The following is a 23,987-nucleotide window of genomic DNA, read 5'->3' as shown; positions in this document are numbered from 1 at the left end:
GGGCTCAGAAATTGAAAGCGGTTTGCAATTTCTTCCATTCCTCTAAACCGGCGTCCAAGTTGTGTGGTGGCAATGTCAACAGTAGCGTAGAACACAGACACCTTGAAGTATTCCTCTGCATTCTGAAGCCGTTGGTCTTCACTGAGTTCATCAAAGTGCCTTTTTGTACGCCGTGCACGCTTTTTATTAAAAGAAGTGCTGGTGCCCCATGATGCTGCTAGGGTTTGCGCTGTTGCCTTGATGTCTTCATACTCCCCCCTGAGCTTGGTCAGTGTGTCCATTGCGTTTCTTAACAGGCTTGCTGCATGAAGCAGGTCCATGTCTTGCTTCTGGAGAGCTTGCGAAGCAGCATTAACTGTCTCCAGTAATTTCGACTGTACTACTGTCATAAGCACAAATTCAAACGTCTCCATTGCCTTTTGTATGCCCGATGCCTCAGTGCGTTCTTCTGGTTTCTTAGACAGCATTATAATTTTACTCAGCGCCTGCATTACCTCTTTGTATCGGAAGCATAATGATTTAATGGCATCGTATCTGGATGCCCAACGCGTAGGGCACAGTCTTTTAAGAGTAGGTTTGGAAAGATGGTTCTCCAATAGCTTCCACCGGTTGATGCTTTCACTAAAAAACACATAGATCCTCTGTACAGTGTCATAATAGGCCCTTATCTCTGGTATATTTTGACAAGCATCGTTTAAAACCAAGTTTAGGTTATGAGCAGCGCAGTGGACATATACGGCATTTGGCGCTCGGTCTGAAATGCGCTTTTGGACACCGGAGTAAGCGCCACTCATTGTACTTGCGCCATCGTAGCCCTGGCCACGGCATTTGTTCACTGATATTCCAAGACTTTCTATCAGTCCAGTTATTTGTTTTTCAATACCTGAGGCAACTTTGATCTTTCACGCTTTGAAATCCCAGAAAACTCTCGTTTATTTTAACCTCAGTCGGTTGTTCCTTTTCATCAGTCTCCACTATAACATATCTAAACACTTGACTTAGTTGGTCAACCTTTGTGATATCTTGAGTCGTGTCCATGATAACTGAATAGAATTCAGCATGCTTGATTTCAGTGACAATTTCTTCCTTTACTTTTTGGGACAGTAGTGCAATCAGTTCATTTTGAATTGTGTGGCTCAGATAATTCAATGTACTTTTCCTCTCGAGTAGATCTTTCAGTACAGGGTCATATCGCGCAAGAAGCTCAATAACAGACAAGAAATTACCATTATTTATTTCACCTATTTTCTCCCGATGCCCCCTGAATGCCAAATTACAAGATGCCAGAGTCAATGTTACGTCTGTTATTCTCGTCAGTACCTCTGACCAAAAGTTTTCTTGTTTTTTTAGATTGGAGTCTAACTCTTTATCAATGGTGTGGTCCGTTTTCCATGTATCATAAGCGACACATGCAGCCAAATGAGAACGACTGTATTCGTGGTCTTTGATTTTCCTTGAGAGACCCTGCCAGTCATTAATTCCCACAGCCCATGCCACCTGGTGTTATCTGCACTGTCTGTTGCCGAAAAGCCAACAAGGCTCGCAGTAAACACGGTCTATCTTTGGTGAATAACATATCCATATACGCGGAATCTTGTTTCCATGTTTAGTTTTTTTGACGTAGTCAAAGCACCTGCCCTTACTGTCTCTAGGATATGGTTCCTTTGGCTGACACGACCCTTTATTTATTACATATCTCTTGATGCTGTCATCATCAATGTCTACAGGGAAAAGAGCCCTGTCAGTAGGGAACTCTGCACTGGAGCTATCACTTGGAATAGAGGGGTAATCTCGGCTGCTCTGGTTGTCATCTTCTGTATGGGCTGGACAGGGTGGAAGAGAACTGGTGCTAACTGAACTATGTACGTCTCTGTACTCGGGAGAAGAAAGATTAGAAGAAAGGCTATGACTGCTGTTCTCAGGCAGTGCCAGTGATGACGTTGCGTTGGAAAGGCTGGTTACTGGTGAAGACGTGCTGGTGCTGCTGCTAGCTACCTGCTGCTGCTGAAGTGTTTCGTCTGTGGAGATTCCAATAGCTTCCTCTTTGGCTGGTCTAAATAATTGTGTGATTTTTGGGTGTTTAGCTCGAGCTTTTTCTGACAACAATTTACTGCTGCGCTTTTGAGCACCGCTTGCATGTTTTCTTTTACTCATTCTTTTCTTATTTGATATCTCGACTCGACCGATATCTAGCAAAATGTAATAATAAGCATTTTTGAAATTCGCGCGTTCAAGACAAGAGGCGTAATGGCGTAGTAGTGCATGTAAGATACGCAAAAGCCGTTTTTGCCATGAAAATCTGTTACGTTGCCTACATTACCGTATTCCTTTACCTGGAAGTTGAAACTTGGGGCTCTCAATGATCGCCCTCAAAGTTTTTTCAATTTTTATAAATATATATATTTTTATACAGGCCTACTTTGTTTGTTTTTTGCTATGCAGGGCGGGGCCCCTGGGGCGTGGGGGCCCCCCCGCCTCGCGGGGGCTGCGGGGGCTTCCCAGCCGCCACTGCTCCTAAATATACAGATAATATACAATATTCAATACAGTATACTAAACCTCTAATAAACATAATAACCTATACTAACCTTATAAACCTATACTAACCTTAGACAAGTGAAGTACAATAGTGCAATATTGCTTGATAGTGCAACCAATAGCTGAAAGTGACAGTGTGTAGCTAGCTGTGTCCCTAGCTAGCTATGTCCTCCCTGTTAGTATACTAGTACGATACTAGCTGTGTCCCTAGCTAGCTATCTGACTGATATCCACCAGATTAGCAGACCGCATAACCCGTTGAGACAAGCGGGGGGGTCAGATGGCTGAGCGGTTAGGGAGTCGGGCTATTAATCAGAAGGTTGTTGGTTCGATTCCCGGCTGTGCAAAATGACGTTGTGTCCTTGGGCAAGGCACTTCACCCTACTTGCCTCGGGGAGAATGTCACTGTACTCAGTGTGCGAATTTTGGGGGAGTCTGACCCCCCCGATTAAGGCTCGGACCCCCCCGATTAAGGCTCGGACCCCCCCAAAAGAGGTAAAAATCACAGGTCGGGGGGGTCGATACATTTCGTTCTTACCTGTAATCGTAAATATTACAATATATTTACCATATTCATTCAGGAACAGGTTGGCGATACACAGAAATGTTGACTTTATGGCAGGGAATATCACACACAGTATTATACTGACTGCCATCTAGTCAAAATTCACTCAATAAACACAGCACGAGTGACAAGTGCCCAATACAACTCAAGAAACAGCACGAGTGACCAGGCAGTGTACACTGCTGGTTCAATCACCTCAGTGTAGCTACGTAGCGGTACGTTCCGCGTCGTGAGAAAGTTCAAGAAAGGCAAGTTATCTAATACCCCCCAAAAATCTGTCACAAATGTATTTGTAATGGCAATTAGCTGTATAATATTCACAAGAATGTTAATGATAGAAACATGGTTAACCACCCACCAACTTAAAAGATAGCTATCGCTAGCTCTGTATCAAGCAAGATAGCTTAACTTATCTGTCTCATTGGTTGTCAGAATCTGGAGAGATTTCCAACTACCGTATTTTGTGATGAACAGTCAGATATGTTCCTCTGGTAGTTTTGTAAAGATCAACTTTTTTTATTTCAGAAAGAAATGGCTACAATAGTGTTTGTAGTTTTAGTAGTGTGTGTGTGTGCCATTGCCGTTTACTTGGTTGGGGCGGCGGCAGGGGTGAACGTCGTTCCGGAGGCGGGGGGGGGGGCACTGAGTTGACCCCCCCGATTGTCATTGTATAATTCGCACACTGCCTGTACTTACTGTAAGTCGCTCTGGATAAGAGCGTCTGCTAAATGACTAAATGTAAATGTAAGCGAACGAACGTCCAGTACAGTAGAGCTAAAAGCAAAATTAAAAAGAAAAGATCTACAATGTTCAATCCCAAATTTAGGCAAGAAATTAATGGTGAATTTGTTACGATATAATTACATGAGTGACATATTAAAAAGTGTTAATCTATCAGTCTTTAAGGTTATAATTAAACTTCTAACTAGTAGACCTCCTTCGCATATGCTGCAGTAAATTGTCTATGAACCAAAAGTTTAATAAACCAAAATACATTCATTTATCCAAAGTAAAGTGTGCATACAGAAAGTAGCGATCATAAGTGTACAAACAGTATTTCAGTTGTCTGAGTCAAGGAATTGTCTGTATTTACTAGTCACATCCACATCTTAGCACCCAGGCTAATTTCAATAATAATAGTACAGTGGCATTCAAAAGTTTGGGAACCCTTCATCAAAATGCCTGTTACTGTGAATAGGTAAGAGAGTAAAAGATGACCTGATTTCCAAAAGGTATATTTTAAGCCATGTAACTTTTTTTTTTTCCTATCTTTTACAGTAAACATTTTTTTAAAGAATAAGGGAAAAGGTCATGAAGCTAAAGTTTGTGCACCCTGCATGTTCAGTACTTAGTAACACCCCTATATTCAGTCAAAAGGGTAAACAAGAGACTTCTCCACAGCAAACACAGGTTCCAATCACAGTTCAGATGAGTGTACATGATGCTTGTGGCCTGCAGACACTAATTGAAAGCAGTGGTTTCACTGTTAATATAATAGTGAAACCATAGAAGATCTGGCATCAGTCCTGGCTAGGGAAATTGATAAAAAATGGAATGAACCAACTTAGTTGAATCTATGAATAATGACAAACGTCACTCATGAGCTTCTCAGAAGGCAGATAAATGTTAAGACGTGTTAACCCTAACCTTAAACAAGTCATGAGATCAGAACTACTAGTTGTACAATGTGCTGTAAACAATAGTGGTGGTGAAATTGATTGTGAAGTCTTACCATCTTTGGTTCAGGGTTGGGTGAAGTGTTCCCTATTTGGACAACCATCCCATAGACCCTATGCTGAGATCTCTATCTACATACTTTAGTTGGGTGTGCTCAAGCCTTCGGCGAGCACAACCATTGTTCTCTCTCACATATATTTATTATTATTATTTATTATTATCCCACCCCTAAGGATCCCTCAATATTTGGACTACATAGACAACGTCGGTGTCAAAATGGTGTTCGTCTTGGTCCCGATTGCGTTGCTTGTATCGTTGTTATGATCAGTGACCTATGCACTTTTGTAAAGCTCTCTCTTGGAAGTCGCTTTGGATAAAAGCCTCTGCTAAATGCATAAATGTAAATGTAAGCACTGACGGTAACGGTAGACCTATATATCACGATATATTAGCAGTAGCGCCCGGGACTTTGCAGAGGCCCCCCCCTAAATCCACTCAAAATGTATCTTCATCCTATCTATATTATATTCACCAATGTGAGAGAGAAATAAAAAAGTTTAAAAATAACAAAAGCACAACAGCAGCCTATTTGTGTGGCATCCTGCGGAAACCCGTTGGATGTCGCGGCCGCTCATTGTTGGCTATAAGCCAAAAGATCGAAAATCGTTTTCTGTCAAAATGGATGTTTTGATATATATATATACGCCTAGTCTGTTTTTTGATATGCAGGGCGGGGCCCTTAGGGCGTGGGGGCCCCCCCACCTCGCGGGGGCTGCGGGGTTTCCCAGCCGCCACTGTATATTAGTTATTCTTAAAATGTCATGACAACGCAATCCGCACCGCAGCGGCTAATTTACCGCACTCGGACAGATTTGGATCGGGTAACTCCGGTGTGTCGCATGAGTTGAATTTTCCAAATGTTGCAATTTTTAATTGCCACGGAAGAGCGACTTCTCAGTAGTTTACGCGTTCAACAGTAGCCTACGTTTATAGTATCGCAAGAAAACTGTTAAATATTTGTAGCGAGTTAGCTCGAGCTATAAACAATTATTACATGGCTGAATACTCGATTCTGTTGGCCTACAATAAACATTTCACAATTCTAACCAACCTGGCATTGGATTTGTCAAACGCATTCTGGTAGATTGTTCATATTCGCGCACATGCATGGCTTTCAGGTGGTGAAAAAGATTGCTAGTGTTTCCACCTTTGGCTAGCACAATTCGACGACACAACTTAGAGTAGGCTACTGTTTGTTGGTCGATGTCGGATAAGTTGAAACTAAACCATTTCCAAACGACAGAAAAAGGCCCCCCCTTTTTTTACCAATTATTCTTTGTCCGGCAAATCAACCCCACTGGCGTTATTTTCAGACGTCATTAACGCTTGCTTACACTTGCCAACAGAAGCAGTTTACTCCAATGAATGTTTGCTTCCTCTGGAGTTGCGCTAGTTTGTTTGTTGACTTTCATTGTCTGGCACAATGCGTTCAGTGTCCATGCTGCATGTGTTTTTTTTTTAAGTTACCAAATTTGAACTATCACATCACTTATATTTTATACCAAATAGAAACACTTTACTTAATACATTTATTAATATATTGTGATATCCATGCTATGGCAAAATCCATATCATGGCACAACGCAATATCGGTATTTGCGTTCATACCGGTATACCGCCCACCCCTACTTGAATGTACAGTACGTAATGTCACATTAAATAATGTATTTGAATTCAAGCTTGTGTGATGCGTCGCTGTATCGTTGCACGGTTTAGGATTATATTATAGTAAGTAAAATAGTCTGGTTCAGTACATACGTGACACCATTTTCCTACCTGCATATACCTACAGCTGGCTACTGTGCTCCGTTTTGCTCCTAGATTCAGACCTAGCCCTGGTAACCAGTCAAAGGGCGTACAAAAAAATACACCCCACAATTTCCCCAGAAATTGTACCCTCTCTAGTTTTAATTGGTCTCTTTAGCTGTCAATCTAGGTTGCAGAATAATGAAGCAGGCCACATCTAACTGTTGTCTTGCCTCTTCTTCCCCCCAGATGTGCAGCAGCTCTCTCTCCCGGAGACCCCACAGATTAAAGAGGAACAGGAGCCGTGGACCAGTCAGGAGGAAGAGCAGCTCCAAGGACTGCAGTCTGAAACTACAGACTCCATGTTCACTTCTACCAGCGTGAAACAGGACTCTGATCAAGAAGGCTTTTCTGAATGTTCACATCTTGACCAGACTGTTGAAGTGGAGAACAGAGAAGGAGACTCTTTACCTAGCAACACAACTGAGGAACATATCAAAGCAGAGTCTGATGGACAAGACTATGCAGCACCAGAACCAGGCAGTGACTCTCAGCCCCTCTCTGTTGTAGCTCCAGACTGTCCTACAGCTCAGAGTTTGGAGGAGGAGGAACATGGAGGAGAGCTGCTTTTTCGGAACACAACACGAAACAATGAGGCTCTGCCAAGGGAAAACATGCCACAGAGACGTCACACAGGAAAAACAATACATCAGTGTCAACAATGTAACAAAATTTTTAGTCAGAAAAGTAATTTGGTTTCTCATATGAGGACACACACCGGAGAGAAATCTTATCAATGTCAGGAATGTAACAAATGGTTTTCTCAGAAGAGTAATCTGGTTATTCATATGAGGACACACACAGGAGAGAAACCGTATGAATGTCAAAGATGTAACAAACGGTTTGCTCAGAAGGGTAATCTGGTTGAACACATGAGGATACACACAGGAGATAAACCATATAAATGTCAGGAATGTAGCAAACTCTTTTCTAAAAGTGGTTCTTTGGAAAAACACATGAGGATACACATAGGAGAGAAACCCTTTCAATGTCAGGAATGTAGCAAAAGATTTAGCATGAAGTCTCATTTGGTTGGACACATGAGGATACACACAGGAGATAAACCATATAAATGTCAGGAATGTAGCAAACTCTTTTCTCAAAGTGGTTCTCTGGAAAAACACATGAGGATACACACAGGAGAGAAACCCTTTCAATGTCAGGAATGTAGCAAAAGATTTAGCATGAAGTCTCATTTGGTTGGACACATGAGGATACACACAGGAGAGAAACCATATAAATGTCAGGAATGTAGCAAACTCTTTCCTCAAAGTGGTTCTCTGAGACAACACATGAGGATACACACTGGAGAGAAACCATATCAATGTCAGGAATGTAGCAAACGATTTGCTCATAGTAGTTCTCTGGAAAAACACATAAGGATACACACAGGAGAGAAACCTTTTCAATGTCAGGAATGTAGCAAAAGATTTAGCGTGAAGTCTCATTTGGTTGGACACATGAGGACACATACAGGAGAGAAACCATATAAATGTCAGGAATGTAGCAAACTCTTTTCTCAAAGTGGTTCTCTGAGACAACACATGAGGACTCACACTGGAGAGAAGCCCTATAGGTGTGACCTCTGTGATCGATCCTTTAGCCAGGCTGGCAATTTCAGAGCTCACTGCAAGACCCACACAGGAGTGAAACCCTATAGCTGCCCACACTGTGACTATTTATGTGAAACAAATAGCCAATTAAACATTCACCTGTGTATCCACAATAGAGAAACTTCAAAGCAGTGATGTCTGGGGCCAAGCTGTCCCAGCAATCACCACTTGAGAGAACTTCTGTATGACCCACAGCTGGAAGAACTACTGGCCTACACCTATAGGGACACCACATGTAGTAACACCAGATCTACAGTCCAACATGACAGGACACAGGAAAGATACTTTACCCTTGTAGTGATGGAGGGAAGCTGTTTCATACTGCGTATAATGTTGGTAAATCTATGACTGACACTTTCACATTTTAACCTACATGGATTTGTTTTGTTAAAATTGGCTGGTAATGTTATTATAGGAGCTCTTGAGGGACATGTGTGTTGTATGTATTAAAGATCCTGTAAAGCAAATTCCATGATTTGCTTCTCAGTACATTATATACGTGTGAAATGAGTTCCTGAAAGCATGTGCAAAGCGCGTAAACTTTGTCGCACTGAAATGTGGAGTTAGACCGTAGAACAGTTTCTCTTCCGTTTTCAGATCAGGTTTTAATGGGCGGAGCCAAAAAAATACCTATCTACAACATTTTGACCCATCTACGTCAGATCACTGAGTGTCTCCTCCTGCTGTACTGTTATTGTAGCCTACATCAGCTAGCTAGCTAGCTTCAGGATGTCTCCCTCCACCCGCAATTGCATCTTCCCTGGAAGCAAGAACTTCAGCTGCGCTGCAACGCTATTTAGGTTGCCAGTTCGATTCCTGGCCGTGCCAAATGAAGTTGTGTCCTTGGGCAAGGCACTTCACCCTACTTGCCTCGGGGGAGAATGTCCCTGTACTTACTGTAAGTCGCTCTGGATAAGAGCGTCTGCTAAATGACTAAATGTAAATGTATTTAGTTTCCCTATTGATGAGGAAAGGAAAAATAGGTGGATTGATTTTGTGAAGAGCCACGCTGATGGAGAGCTTCAGATAAACTCCAACAGCCGCCTCTGCAGTGACCATTTCACGGCGGATAATTTTAACATAGACCACCAGAGACAGACGGGGTTCAGGGACACACGGCTTCTCTTGCAGCGCGGAGCCGTACCGAGTATCGCCCTCCCGGCCGTTCCTCCTCCGGTCGCACCTGGACCATCCATCGCCGCCAGCAGTTCATCACTCAGTTCTGTGTGCTTGTTATAATTATACTAGATAACTTTTCCAGAGGCATCTCTGCTATGAGTTAGTGCAAACCTCTAACTTGATATTAGGCTACTCGGTGTAGAATGATGGTATTTTGGTGAAATGGTAGCTAATGTGCTAGAAGTAGTTGGAGAGCTCACTGTCTGCTGTCTCTGGTGTCCATTTTTACTCCTGTGTTACAGCTCAGGGGAACATTTAATTTATATGCATCTGTATGTTTCACTCATTGAACAAATAAATTCTAATTCTATACTGTTTTGTTCGGCTTGACGTAGCGTCCATTATCTGGGTCGTAGGTAGGCAGCGAGGGGCGGAGCTTCAGCTCCTTCAGGCGACACGCCCCCCCAGTCTCAAGCAGAGAAAATTGCTGATTTTGTCATGATTTCAAAGCCTAATTTAACATACTTGTCTGTGTTTTTTTTTCATTCGAATTTGGATGGGTAGTTAATAACACATTCTTCTGTGGTGTGGTGAACTTAAAACTTGTTTTCAATTCCACTTTACAGGATCTTTACCATTTCCAGGGACACCAGACCTGGTGGTTCTGATGCAGAGGGTTACTTTGTCTCTCACTAAGTGATCACTTGTTTTTGGTTTTCAGACTGTACTGAATATATTTCAGATGACACTGACCCCTGAATATGTTGAATCTGTCTATTGACTTGGATCACCGAAATACTGTTAGACTTAGAACTATGAACTTTATTCATACAGAATTGATTCATGTTGATACTGTTGTCTTCATAATCACCTGAGGCCTGTTCCATAAAGCGAGTTTACCGAATAAGCCAGACTTATGTCAGTTAGTCGGACTCATTTCTAGTTCATTCGGTTCCATAAAGCTAGCTCAACGTAGTTCAAACTCGGTTACTAGGGCAACTTAGGCTGCGAAACTAGTCTGGTCCGGGGCAGGTTAACTGTCAGGCTTAGCGTGACTTGGTGCTTAACCAGACCTTCCTGTAACACTGACCCAACGGGAAAACGATGATTTACCATGGGAAAATGATGATTTACCACGGATAGTCTCATTTTCTTATTCTCATCAGTTCAATATGTTCAACATTGATAGAAAATCAACTTAAATAGCCTACATAGGCTACAACATTTAGCCTAATGTATTAAACGATGATGAACAATGATTTGATACACGCCACGTTAAACATAGCATATGGCTAGCCTAGTTTGTGATTTCAAATGTTTAGGCATCAGGGATAGGCCTATCTCAATCTAAATTATCCGAGTATAATTATCATAGCTATATAGTTGTTAACAGTAGTCTACAATTGCAAAACAAACCTAAATCCATAGGCTACATCTATATCCTCCATTTTCCCGACACAACCATGTTAAAAAGTTAGGCTACTGGGTAATGTATTGATTAATAGTAGGCTATTTATTTAAAACAATGTCAAAAAATTAAATTTACATGTGTTTAGAGGGTGTCTGTTTTTTAATCAACGAAGTAAAGGTCTAAAAAAGGACCTCGACCTACGTAGCCTATTGTTCACGTCAATCATGGCGTGTCGTTTCATTTTGATGAAGCGGTGGATGAGGGAGCTGTCATAGTACAAGGCTTAAAGGGAACATTCTTTCTGGAAGAAGTCACATGGCCGTGTGCATTGCTTTTGCCGTGGTGTATTGTATGATCCATGTTTTACCTCTCGGGCTGCTTAACCCTTGTGTTATCTTCGGGTCATTCTGACCCATCAATCATTGTGACCCACCGTCGTATTGCGACAACTTTACCGCATACAAAAACAAAGTGAAGCATTTTCTTTTAACCGTTGGGCTGTCTCAGACACCCCACATTGCGAAGGTTAAAAGAAAATTATTTTTATTTCTTTTTGTATTGGGTAAACACTAGTGATGGGAAGTTCGGATCATTTTACTGATTCGGTTCTTTGAATCTCGTTCAGTAAAATGAACGAATCTTTTTTCGAGTCATTCGTTCATTTCAGGGGGGGGGGGGGGGCGGGGGCTATCCGTCCACTGCAAACACGTATCATATTCTCATGCAGGTTAGTGCATGACATGTGCACCAGCAGATACTATTTTAAAAGAAATTCCTGCATTACATTAAAATAATGTATCATGACAGTTTGTATGATTTGGTCATTTATTATCACACTAGCATTTAATTATCACGGCAAACAATTACACTGCACTAAACTGTAAGTGTAAATGTAAAGTGAAAATAACAAAACCAGTCAGTATGATGTCTTGAGCGAATATCATTCACGTCTTACTAAAACAGCGGCCACGCGAAAGGGAATGAGGAAACTGTTTCCTCTACTAAAAAATACAATGCAGGTCAAGTGAAAAAAGGATCCAAAGACTCGTAGAAAGACCGAGTCGGGAAATGAACGAATCGTTTGTTTCCTCCAGTACAGAGCCTATGCAGGTCACGTGAAAAATGATCCAAAGACTCGTAGAAAGACAGAGTCGGGAAATGAACGAATCGTTCGTTTCCTCCAGCTACCAGTACAGAGCCTATGCAGGTCACGTGAAAAATGATCCAAAGACTCGTAGAAAGACCGAGTCGGGAAATGAACGAATCGTTAGTTTCCTCTAGCTACCACTACAGAGCCTATGCAGGTCACGTGAAAAATGATCCAAAGACTCGTAGAAAAGACCGAGTTGGGAAATGAACGAATCGTTCCCTCTAGAGTTTCCTCTCGCTACCAGTACAGAGCCTATGCAGGTCACGTGAAAAATGATCCAAAGACTCGTACCCGAAGACCGAGTCGGGAAATGAACGAATCATTTCTGTTTACTTGGAAGAGCCTATGCAACAGTCCCGATGCGCGGCCACAAGAAAATGAACGAATCACTTTTTGAGAGGACTCGTTACTCCCGAGTCCTTGAACGAATCGTTCACGAACGACACATCACTAGTAAACACAACGATGGTTCGTTATGAACCTTTGGGTCATGTGACCCGAAGGCAGCACAAGGGTTAAGAATAGGGTGCACGCGCAATTAGCTTGACTACTTAAATCTGACTTGGAATTAGTAGGACTGCGTGAGCTGAAATTGGCCTTTATGGAACCGCTTTAGCCCCGCTTGACTTGTTAAGCTAATTCAAGTCTGGTTTTCTCAACTGGCTCCTCTCGACACGGAGGAGCAGCGGTTCTACTCTGAGGCCCTCCCGGATGACCGAGCTTCTCACCCTATCTCTAAGGGAGAGCCCGGACACCCTGCGGAGAAAACTCATTTCGGTTGCTTGTATTCCGATCTCGTTCTTTCGGTCACTACCCACAGTTCGTGACCATAGGTGAGGGTAGGAACGTAGATGGACTTGTAAATAGAGAGCTTCGCCTTTTGACTCAGCTCCTTCTTCACCACGACGGACCGATGCAGAGCTCGCATCCCTGCGGACGCCGAACCGATCTGCCTGTCGACCTCGCGCTCCATTCTTCCCTCACTCGTGAACAAGACCCCGAGATACTTGAACTCCTCCGCTTGGGTCAAGATCTCCTCCCCGACCCGGAGATTGCACTCCACCCTTTTCCGGTCGATAACCATGGCCTCAGATTTGGAGGTGCTGATTCCCATCCCAGCAGCTTCGCATTCAGTTGTGAACCGCTCCAGTGAGAGCTGAAGGACACGGCCCGATGAAGCCATCAGGACCACATCATCAGAACCTTTTCAAAGCCGTTCGGAAGTCGTTCTCCATGGCCTCGCCGAACTCCTCCCACTTTTGCCTCCGCGACCTCCAAAGCCGCATTCCGCGTGGCCTGCCGGTACACATCAGCTGCCTCTGGAGTCCTACCAGCAAATAAAGTCCGATAGGCCTCCTTCTTCAGCTAGACGGCATCCCTCACCTCCGGCGTCCACCACCGGGTTCAAGGGTTACCACCGTGACATGCACCGACCACCTTGCGGCCGCAGCTCCGGTCAGCCGCCTCAACAATAGAGGCCCGGAACATGGCCCATTCGGACTCAATGTCCCCCCCCCCCCCCGAGACATGATCGAAGCTCTCCCGGAGGTGGGAGTTGAAGATCCTTCTGACAGGGGATTCTGCCAGCTGTTCCCAGCAGACCCTCACATTACGCTTGGGCCTGCCAGGCCTGACCAGCGTCCTCCCCCACCATCGTAGCCAACTCACCACCAGGTGGTGATCAGTTGACAGCTCCGCCCCTCTCCTCACCCGAGTGTCCAAGACATTCGGCCTCAGGTCCGACGACACGACTACAAAGTCGATCATCGAACTGAGACCTTGGATGTCCTGGTGCCAAGTGCACATATGGACACCCTTATGCTTGAACATGGTGTTCGTTATGGACAAGCCGTGTCTAGCACAGAAGTTCAACAACAAAACACCGCTCGGGTTCAGATCGGGGGGGCCGTTCCTCCCAATCACACCCCTCCAGGTCTCACTGTCGTTGCCAACATGAGCATTGAAATCCCCCAGGAGGACGAGGGCATTTCCGGGAGGAGCGCTTTCCAGCACCCCCCCCAGAGACTCCAAAAAGGGTGGGTACTCTGAGCTGCCTTTGGTGCGTAAGCACAAACAACAGTGAGGACCCGTCCCCCCACCCGAAGGCGGAGGGAGGCTACCCTCTCGTCCACCGGGGTGAATCCCAACGTACAGGCGCCGAACCGAGGGGTAACAAGTATTCCCACCCCAGCTCGACGCCTCTCACCAAGGGCAACTCCAGAGTGGAAGAGAGTCCAGCCCCTCTCAAGGAGACTGGTTCCGGAGCCGATGCTATGCGTCGAGGCGAGGCCGACTACATCTAGCGGGAACCTCTCTACCTCGCGCACCAGCTCAGGCTCCTTTCCCGCCTTTCCCTGTTGGCTTTGTTGAATAAGATAAATGCAAAGCCCTTTTGTAAGAATGATTCGAAAGGGAAATACAAATAAAGTCTCTCTCTGTCTTATTTTTTGTGACAATTCACCTACATTGGGAAGAGTTTATTTCCAAACTACTTGTCAGCCTGGAAAGGAAGTTTGTACATTTAAGTTAAAATTGTGGGTATGATCCTGACCTTGGAATGACTGAAAACAAATAGCTATTTTGGTGAAAATCGAATAAACAACCAGACCCTCCAGGAATTCGCGATGTTGCGATCGCACCAATTCACGCGAATTTAACGATTCCCCGCAAATTCAGCGCGGGGAATCGTATGAATACGTGAATGCGTTTATTCTGGTGTCTCTGAACTCTTTCACTCTTTTTAATTTCGTTCAATAAGGTGCCAGATTTCTAGAGACTTCCAGGCGAAAAACACACTGTTAACAGTCCTGTATCCAGGGTTGCAGTCAATTGCTGCTTGTGCTTTCTTCTACTGTCTATGCCTGGCAAGCGTGAGAGCGCCGAGTTGCGTAGAGGCCGAGAGCGGTATTGCAGACAGATAGAGATTTCAATCTTTTTTGTTAAAAAAAGGGAGATTCCTGGTTGGATAAGGATAAAAAATGGGATATGATGAAAATTGGCATGTTGGTAAGGTTATTTAGGGGACAATTTCTCAATGGTTTTATTCTTTGATGAATGTTTGTTAATTACTTAATTTTCAATCAATAACTCAATTAAAATTACAAAGAGGGAAATTCGCAACTTTTTATCGCAACTTTCACTTTCTCCCGCAATTTCATCGCAACAAACACCTAAAAAACACTGCAACTTTCATCGCAATATTTTGGAAAAGCTCCCGCGAAATCAGGAATTTTAGCCTGCAACTATCACAAAAAAGGCCCGCGAAATCCTGGGGGGACTGAACAACATATTCAGGCAGCACATTCACAAGATGACAAGCTAGCTCTTTCTCTGTATTGACGTCTGTAACTATTTATTCATAAATTAACAAATGCAATTGTGTTTAACTGCCAATTTAGCAAATTTTTGCTAAAAAACATGAGTATTTTATCAATTTTACTTCCATGACATTTTCATGATCATTTGGATGTGTATTGTCACTCCTCAAAGGACCATTCTGAGCCAGGGAAAAAGGCTTAGTGAAGCCAAGTAACTACATTTACATTTATGTATTTAGCAGACGCTTTTATCCAAAGCGACTTCCAAGAGAGAGCTTTACAAAAGTGCATAGGTCACTGATCATAACAACGAGATAGCCCCGAACATTGCGAGCAGCCAAAACATGAAGCATACATTGTGAAAACCAAATAAGTGCCAAAGGGAACAACCATAAGAGCATGCAGTTAAACAGTACAATAATTTAAGTCCGTTACAACCAACCAACAAGAGCAACAAGTCTCTCAATAAGAGTCATCGTGAAATGACTCTTATTGAACTAAAAGATATCCCAGGTATGTTCTGTAAAGGACCTCAAGAGAGGTTGATTATCATTGTGACTTTTATTTGTTTGCTTTTATTGCTGTGTTTTGATAGTGACCAGAGCCTGTTTAACCCTTGTGTTATCTTCGGGTCATTCTGACCCATCAGTCGTTGTGACCCACCGTCGTATTGCGACAACTTTACCGCATACAAAAACAAAGTAAAGCAATTTTGTATTTTTGTAAGCATGCGTCAGACCCCCCACATTGCGAAGGTTAAAAGAAAATTATTTTTATTTGTTTTTGTATTGGGTAAAATTGGGTAAACACAACGATGGTTCGTTATGAACCTTTGGGTCATGTGACCCGAAGGCAGCACAAGGGTTAAGGAGAACCTTGCCACTCACTATTAAGCCCCATTATACCGAATTTGGCTGCACTTCCACCAAGTTCCACTGGGGGTGATCGCGAGTGCATGTTGAATGGGAGTCTATGGAGCTAAACGGCTAAATTTGTCTCTTTCGCCTGATTGTCGTTGAGAAATCTCCGATTTGATTGTAGTTTTTGCATGTTCAACATGGATTAGGTCGAAAGTTGAATGAACGAGTACTTATGTCCTTTTGATTTCTTACAGGTTGAGTCGTTGTTGCCCATAACACGCTAGCATTCTGCTAATGAATGCTGATTGGTTAGTGAAGGACTGATACGACCAGAGCTCCCGATTGATGGCATCCGAAGCGGAATCAGAATGTCAGAGCATTAGCAACATTAGCAACAACATTAGCAAGCCAAAACTCTTTCTAGCATGTGTATTGACAGGGAGAGGCTAACCTGTCAGCTGTGTTGTCGATGCCTTGACAGAAAAAAGAAAGTGACCAGAGCTTGCCGTAAAGCAGTAGCTCTGGTCGTACGATGTGTATGACGTCAATGACATTTTCAAAGGCTTTTTAGAACAGAAAGGCGACTTTAAAAAAATCTAACAGCCAGCAGTGTGTATTTTTTTTGCCTCCCCTTTCGAATTCAGAATTCAAATTACTAGACAAAAAATTATATCCTGAGAAAAGTGGATTTTGAGGGGTATAGCTCCATAGACCTCCATTCATTCTGCACTCGCTCGTTAGCGCCCTCACATGGAAACCGAGGTGAAATCAGTTTCATATTCGAGATTCAACAGACATTCATATTCGTACCTCCGTTCAGGCTCCGCGTCATATTTAGGGACCGGGGTAAAAGAGTAGACAGTCAGAATGTTTCTTCAATATCTTTGTCAAAATCGACCGTACAAACTTCAAACTTGTTGCACATTCTTCTACTACTGACTGACCAATTTGTACAACCTTTGGTTTGGTGATAAAGTTGATTATTGATTAACACATAGCCGATAAATCAACAAAAACACCAATATTTCAGTATTTCCTCAATAACTTTGTCAAAAATGAACATAGAAACTTCAGACCAGTTTCACATTCTTCTACTCCTAGCTGACCAAGTTGTCCAAGATTTGGTTTGGTGATAGAGTTGATTATTGATTAATCCATAGCCAAGAAATCAATAAAAACACCAATATTTCAGTATTTCCTCAATAACTTTGTCAAAAATGAACATAGAAACTTCAGACCAGTTTCACATTATTCTACTCCTAGCTGACCAAGTTGTCCAAGCTTTGGTTTGGTGATAAAGTTGATTATTGATTAACCCATAGCCAATAAATCAACAAAAACACTAATATTTCAGTATTTCCTCAATATCTTTGTCAAAAATGAACATAGAAACTTCAGACCTGTTTCACATTCTTCTACTCCTAGCTGACCAAGTTGTCCAAGACTTGGTTTGGTGATAGAGTTGATTATTGATTAATCCATAGCCAATAAATCAATAAAAACACCAATATTTCAGTATTTCCTCAATATCTTTGTCAAAAATGAACATAGAAGCTTCAGACCTGTTTCACATTCTTCTACTCCTAGCTGACCAAGTTGTCCAAGATTTGGTTTGCTGATAGAATTGATTATTGATTAATCCATAGCCAATAAATCAATAAAAACACCAATGTTTCAGTATTTCCTCAATATCTTTGTCAAAAATGAACATAGAAACTTCAGACCTGTTTCACATTCTTCTACTCCTAGCTGACCAAGTTGTCCAAGATTTGGTTTGGTGATAGAATTGATTATTGATTAATCCATAGCCAATAAATCAATAAAAACACAAATATTTCAGTATTTCCTCAATATCTTTGTCAAAAATGAACATAGAAACTTCAGACCTGTTTCACATTCTTCTACTCCTAGCTGACCAAGTTGTCCAAGATTTGGTTTGGTGATAGTTGATTATTGATTAATCCATAGCCAATAAATCAACAAAAACACCAATATTTCAGTATTTCCTCAATAACTTTGTCGAAATTGAACATAGAAACTTCAGACCAGTTTCACATTATTCTACTCCTAGCTGACCAAGTTGTCCAAGCTTTGGTTTGGTGATAAAGTTGACTATTGATTAACACATAGCCGATAAATCAACAAAAACACCAATATTTCAGTATTTCCTCAATATCTTTGTCAAAAATGAACATAGAAACTTCAGACCTGTTTCACATTCTTCTACTCCTAGCTGACCAAGTTGTTCAAGCTTTGGTGATAAAGTTGATTATTGATTAATCCATAGCCAATAAATCAATAAATACACCAATATTTCAGTATTTCCTCAATATCTTTGTCAAAAATGAACATAGAAACTTCAGACCTGTTTCACATTCTTCTACTCCTAGCTGACCAAGTCTTCCAAGCTTTGGTTTGGTGATAAAGTTGATTATTGATTAACACATAGCCGATAAATCAACAAAAACACCAATATTTCAGTATTTCCTCAATAACTTTGTCAAAAATGAACATAGAAACTTCAGACCTGTTTCACATTCTTCTACTCCTAGCTGACCAAGTTGTCCAAGCTTTGGTTTGGTGATAAAGTTGATTATTGATTAACCCATAGCCAATAAATCAACAAAAACACTAATATTTCAGTATTTCCTCAATAACTTTGTCAAAAATGAACATAGAAACTTCAGACCTGTTTCACATTCTTCTACTCCTAGCTGACCATGTTGTCCAAGATTTGGTTTGGTGATAGAGTTGATTATTGATTAATCCATAGCCAAGAAATCAATAAAAACACCAATATTTCAGTATTTCCTCAATGTGAAACAGGTCTGAAGTTTCTATGTTCATTTTTGACAAAGATATTGAGGAAATACTGAAATATTGGTGTTTTTATTTATTTCTTGGCTATGGATTAATCAATAATCAACTCTATCAACAAACCAAATCTTGGACAACTTGGTCAGCTAGGAGTAGAAGAATGTGAAACCGGTCTGAAGTTTCTATGTTCATTTTTGACAAAGATATTGAGGAAATACTGAAATATTGGTGTTTTTATTGATTTATTGGCTATGGATTAATCAATAATCAACTATCACCAAACCAAATCTTGGACAACTGGGTCAGCTAGGAGTAGAAGAATGTGAAACCGGTCTGAAGTTTCTATGTTCATTTTCGACAAAGTTATTGAGGAAATACTGAAATATTGGTGTTTTTGTTGATTTATTGGCTATGGATTAATCAATAATCAACTATCACCAAACCAAATCTTGGACAACTTGGTCAGCTAGGAGTAGAAGAATGTGAAACAGGTCTGAAGTTTCTATGTTCATTTTTGACAAAGTTATTGAGTAAATACTGAAATATTGGTGTTTTTGTTGATTTATTGGCTATGGGTTAATCAATAATCAACTTTATCACCAAACCAAAGCTTGGACAACTTGGTCAGCTAGGAGTAGAAGAATGTGAAACAGGTCTGAAGTTTCTATGTTCATTTTTGACAAAGTTATTGAGGAAATACTGAAATATTGGTGTTTTTGTTGATTTATCGGCTATGTGTTAATCAATAATCAACTTTATCACCAAACCAAAGCTTGGACAACTTGGTCAGCTAGGAGTAGAAGAATGTGAAACAGGTCTGAAGTTTCTATGTTCATTTTTGACAAAGATGTTGAGGAAATACTGAAATATTGGTGTTTTTATTGATTTCTTGGCTATGGTTTAATCAATAATCAACTTTATCACCAAACCAAAGCTTGGACAACTTGGTCAGCTAGGAGTAGAAGAATGTGAAACAGGTCTGAAGTTTCTATGTTCATTTTTGACAAAGTTATTGAGGAAATACTGAAATATTGGTGTTTTTGTTGATTTATCGGCTATGTGTTAATCAATAATCAACTTTATCACCAAACCAAAGCTTGGACAACTTGGTCAGCTAGGAGTAGAATAATGTGAAACTGGTCTGAAGTTTCTATGTTCATTTTTGACAAAGATATTGAGGAAATACTGAAATATTGGTGTTTTTATTGATTTCTTGGCTATGGATTAATCAATAATCAACTCTATCACCAAACCAAATCTTGGACAACATGGTCAGCTAGGAGTAGAAGAATGTGAAACAGGTCTGAAGTTTCTATGTTCATTTTTGACAAAGTTATTGAGGAAATACTGAAATATTAGTGTTTTTGTTGATTTATTGGCTATGGGTTAATCAATAATCAACTTTATCACCAAACCAAAGCTTGGACAACTTGGTCAGCTAGGAGTAGAAGAATGTGAAACAGGTCTGAAGTTTCTATGTTCATTTTTGACAAAGATATTGAGGAAATACTGAAATATTTGTGTTTTTATTGATTTATTGGCTATGGATTAACCAATAATCAACTTGGTCACCAAACCAAAGCTTGGACAACTAGATCTGCTAGTATTAGAAGAATGTGCAACAAGTTTGAAGTTTCTATGTTTATTTTTGACAAAGATATTGAGGAAACACTGAAATGTGTTTTTATTGATTTATTGGCTATGGGTTAATCAATAATCAACTTTATCACCAAACCAAAGCTTGGACAACTTGATCAGCTAGGAGTAGAAGAATGTGAAACAGGTCTGAAGTTTATATGTTCATTTTTGACAAAGTTATTGAGGAAATACTGAAATATTGGTGTTTTTGTTGATTTATTGGCTATGGATTAATCAATAATCAACTATCACCAAACCAAATCTTGGACAACTTGGTCAGCTAGGAGTAGAAGAATGTGAAACAGGTCTGAAGTTTCTATGTTCATTTTTGACAAAGATATTGAGGAAATACTGAAATATTTGTGTTTTTATTGATTTATTGGCTATGGATTAATCAATAATCAACTATCACCAAACCAAATCTTGGACAACTTGGTCAGCTAGGAGTAGAAGAATGTGAAACCGGTCTGAAGTTTCTATGTTCATTTTTTACAAAGTTATTGAGGAAATACTGAAATATTGGTGTTTTTGTTGATTTATCGGCTATGTGTTAATCAATAATCAACTTTATCACCAAACCAAAGCTTGGACAACTTGGTCCGCTAGGAGTAGAATAATGTGAAACTGGTCTGAAGTTTCTATGTTCAATTTCGACAAAGTTATTGAGGAAATACTGAAATATTGGTGTTTTTGTTGATTTATTGGCTATGGATTAATCAATAATCAACTTTATCACCAAACCAAATCTTGGACAACTTGGTCAGCTAGGAGTAGAAGAATGTGAAACAGGTCTGAAGTTTCTATGTTCATTTTTGACAAAGATATTGAGGAAATACTGAAATATTTGTGTTTTTATTGATTTATTGGCTATGGATTAATCAATAATCAACTATCACCAAACCAAATCTTGGACAACTTGGTCAGCTAGGAGTAGAAGAATGTGAAACAGGTCTGAAGTTTCTATGTTCATTTTTGACAAAGTTATTGAGGAAATACTGAAATATTGGTGTTTTTGTTGATTTATCGGCTATGTGTTAATCAATAATCAACTTTATCACCAAACCAAAGCTTGGACAACTTGGTCAGCTAGGAGTAGAAGAATGTGAAACAGGTCTGAAGTTTCTATGTTCATTTTTGACAAAGTTATTGAGGAAATACTGAAATATTGGTGTTTTTGTTGATTTATCGGCTATGTGTTAATCAATAATCAACTTTATCACCAAACCAAAGCTTGGACAACTTGGTCAGCTAGGAGTAGAATAATGTGAAACTGGTCTGAAGTTTCTATGTTCAATTTCGACAAAGTTATTGAGGAAATACTGAAATATTGGTGTTTTTGTTGATTTATTGGCTATGGATTAATCAATAATCAACTATCACCAAACCAAATCTTGGACAACTTGGTCAGCTACGAGTAGAAGAATGTGAAACAGGTCTGAAGTTTCTATGTTCATTTTTGACAAAGATATTGAGGAAATACTGAAATATTTGTGTTTTTATTGATTTATTGGCTATGGATTAATCAATAATCAACTATCACCAAACCAAATCTTGGACAACTTGGTCAGCTAGGAGTAGAAGAATGTAAAACAGGTCTGAAGTTTCTATGTTCATTTTTGACAAAGTTATTGAGGAAATACTGAAATATTGGTGTTTTTGTTGATTTATCGGCTATGTGTTAATCAATAATCAACTTTATCACCAAACCAAAGCTTGGACAACTTGGTCAGCTAGGAGTAGAAGAATGTGAAACAGGTCTGAAGTTTCTATGTTCATTTTTGACAAAGTTATTGAGGAAATACTGAAATATTGGTGTTTTTGTTGATTTATTGGCTATGGATTAATCAATAATCAACTATCACCAAACAAAATCTTGGACAACTTGGTCAGCTAGGAGTAGAAGAATGTGAAACAGGTCTGAAGTTTCTATGTTCATTTTTGACAAAGTTATTGAGGAAATACTGAAATATTAGTGTTTTTGTTGATTTATTGGCTATGGGTTAATCAATAATCAACTTTATCACCAAACCAAAGCTTGGACAACTTGGTCAGCTAGGAGTAGAAGAATGTGAAACAGGTCTGAAGTTTCTATGTTCATTTTTGACAAAGATATTGAGGAAATACTGAAATATTTGTGTTTTTATTGATTTATTGGCTATGGATTAATCAATAATCAACTATCACCAAACCAAATCTTGGACAACTTGGTCAGCTAGGAGTAGAAGAATGTGAAACCGGTCTGAAGTTTCTATGTTCATTTTTGACAAAGTTATTGAGGAAATACTGAAATATTGGTGTTTTTGTTGATTTATCGGCTATGTGTTAATCAATAATCAACTTTATCACCAAACCAAAGCTTGGACAACTTGGTCAGCTAGGAGTAGAAGAATGTGAAACAGGTCTGAAGTTTCTATGTTCATTTTTGACAAAGTTATTGAGGAAATACTGAAATATTGGTGTTTTTGTTGATTTATTGGCTATGGATTAATCAATAATCAACTATCACCAAACCAAATCTTGGACAACTTGGTCAGCTAGGAGTAGAAGAATGTGAAACAGGTCTGAAGTTTCTATGTTCATTTTTGACAAAGATATTGAGGAAATACTGAAATATTTGTGTTTTTATTGATTTATTGGCTATGGATTAATCAATAATCAACTATCACCAAACCAAATCTTGGACAACTTGGTCAGCTAGGAGTAGAAGAATGTGAAACCGGTCTGAAGTTTCTATGTTCATTTTTTACAAAGTTATTGAGGAAATACTGAAATATTGGTGTTTTTGTTGATTTATCGGCTATGTGTTAATCAATAATCAACTTTATCACCAAACCAAAGCTTGGACAACTTGGTCCGCTAGGAGTAGAATAATGTGAAACTGGTCTGAAGTTTCTATGTTCAATTTCGACAAAGTTATTGAGGAAATACTGAAATATTGGTGTTTTTGTTGATTTATTGGCTATGGATTAATCAATAATCAACTATCACCAAACCAAATCTTGGACAACTTGGTCAGCTACGAGTAGAAGAATGTGAAACAGGTCTGAAGTTTCTATGTTCATTTTTGACAAAGATATTGAGGAAATACTGAAATATTTGTGTTTTTATTGATTTATTGGCTATGGATTAATCAATAATCAACTATCACCAAACCAAATCTTGGACAACTTGGTCAGCTAGGAGTAGAAGAATGTAAAACAGGTATGAAGTTTCTATGTTCATTTTTGACAAAGTTATTGAGGAAATACTGAAATATTGGTGTTTTTGTTGATTTATCGGCTATGTGTTAATCAATAATCAACTTTATCACCAAACCAAAGCTTGGACAACTTGGTCAGCTAGGAGTAGAAGAATGTGAAACAGGTCTGAAGTTTCTATGTTCATTTTTGACAAAGTTATTGAGGAAATACTGAAAT

The 23,987-nt window shown here is 40.2% G+C and overlaps 1 protein-coding gene across 1 annotated transcript in view; it reads left to right on the top strand.

Annotated features, from left to right (window-relative positions):
- Positions 1-8,280, top strand: part of LOC134008503 (zinc finger protein 260-like) — a 67,120-nt gene extending 58,840 nt beyond the window's left edge. Inside the window, 2 exon segments of the mRNA XM_062447913.1 lie at positions 6,836-8,100; positions 8,103-8,280. Coding sequence (XP_062303897.1) covers positions 6,836-8,100; positions 8,103-8,138 — 1,301 coding nt within the window. The 3' untranslated portion in view covers positions 8,139-8,280.
- Positions 8,281-23,987: the final 15,707 nt, after the last annotated feature.

Source organism: Osmerus eperlanus, chromosome 22 (genome assembly GCF_963692335.1).
Source record: "Osmerus eperlanus chromosome 22, fOsmEpe2.1, whole genome shotgun sequence".
NCBI classification, from domain to species: domain Eukaryota; kingdom Metazoa; phylum Chordata; class Actinopteri; order Osmeriformes; family Osmeridae; genus Osmerus; species Osmerus eperlanus.
This window is presented reverse-complemented; position numbering and strand designations above follow the sequence as displayed.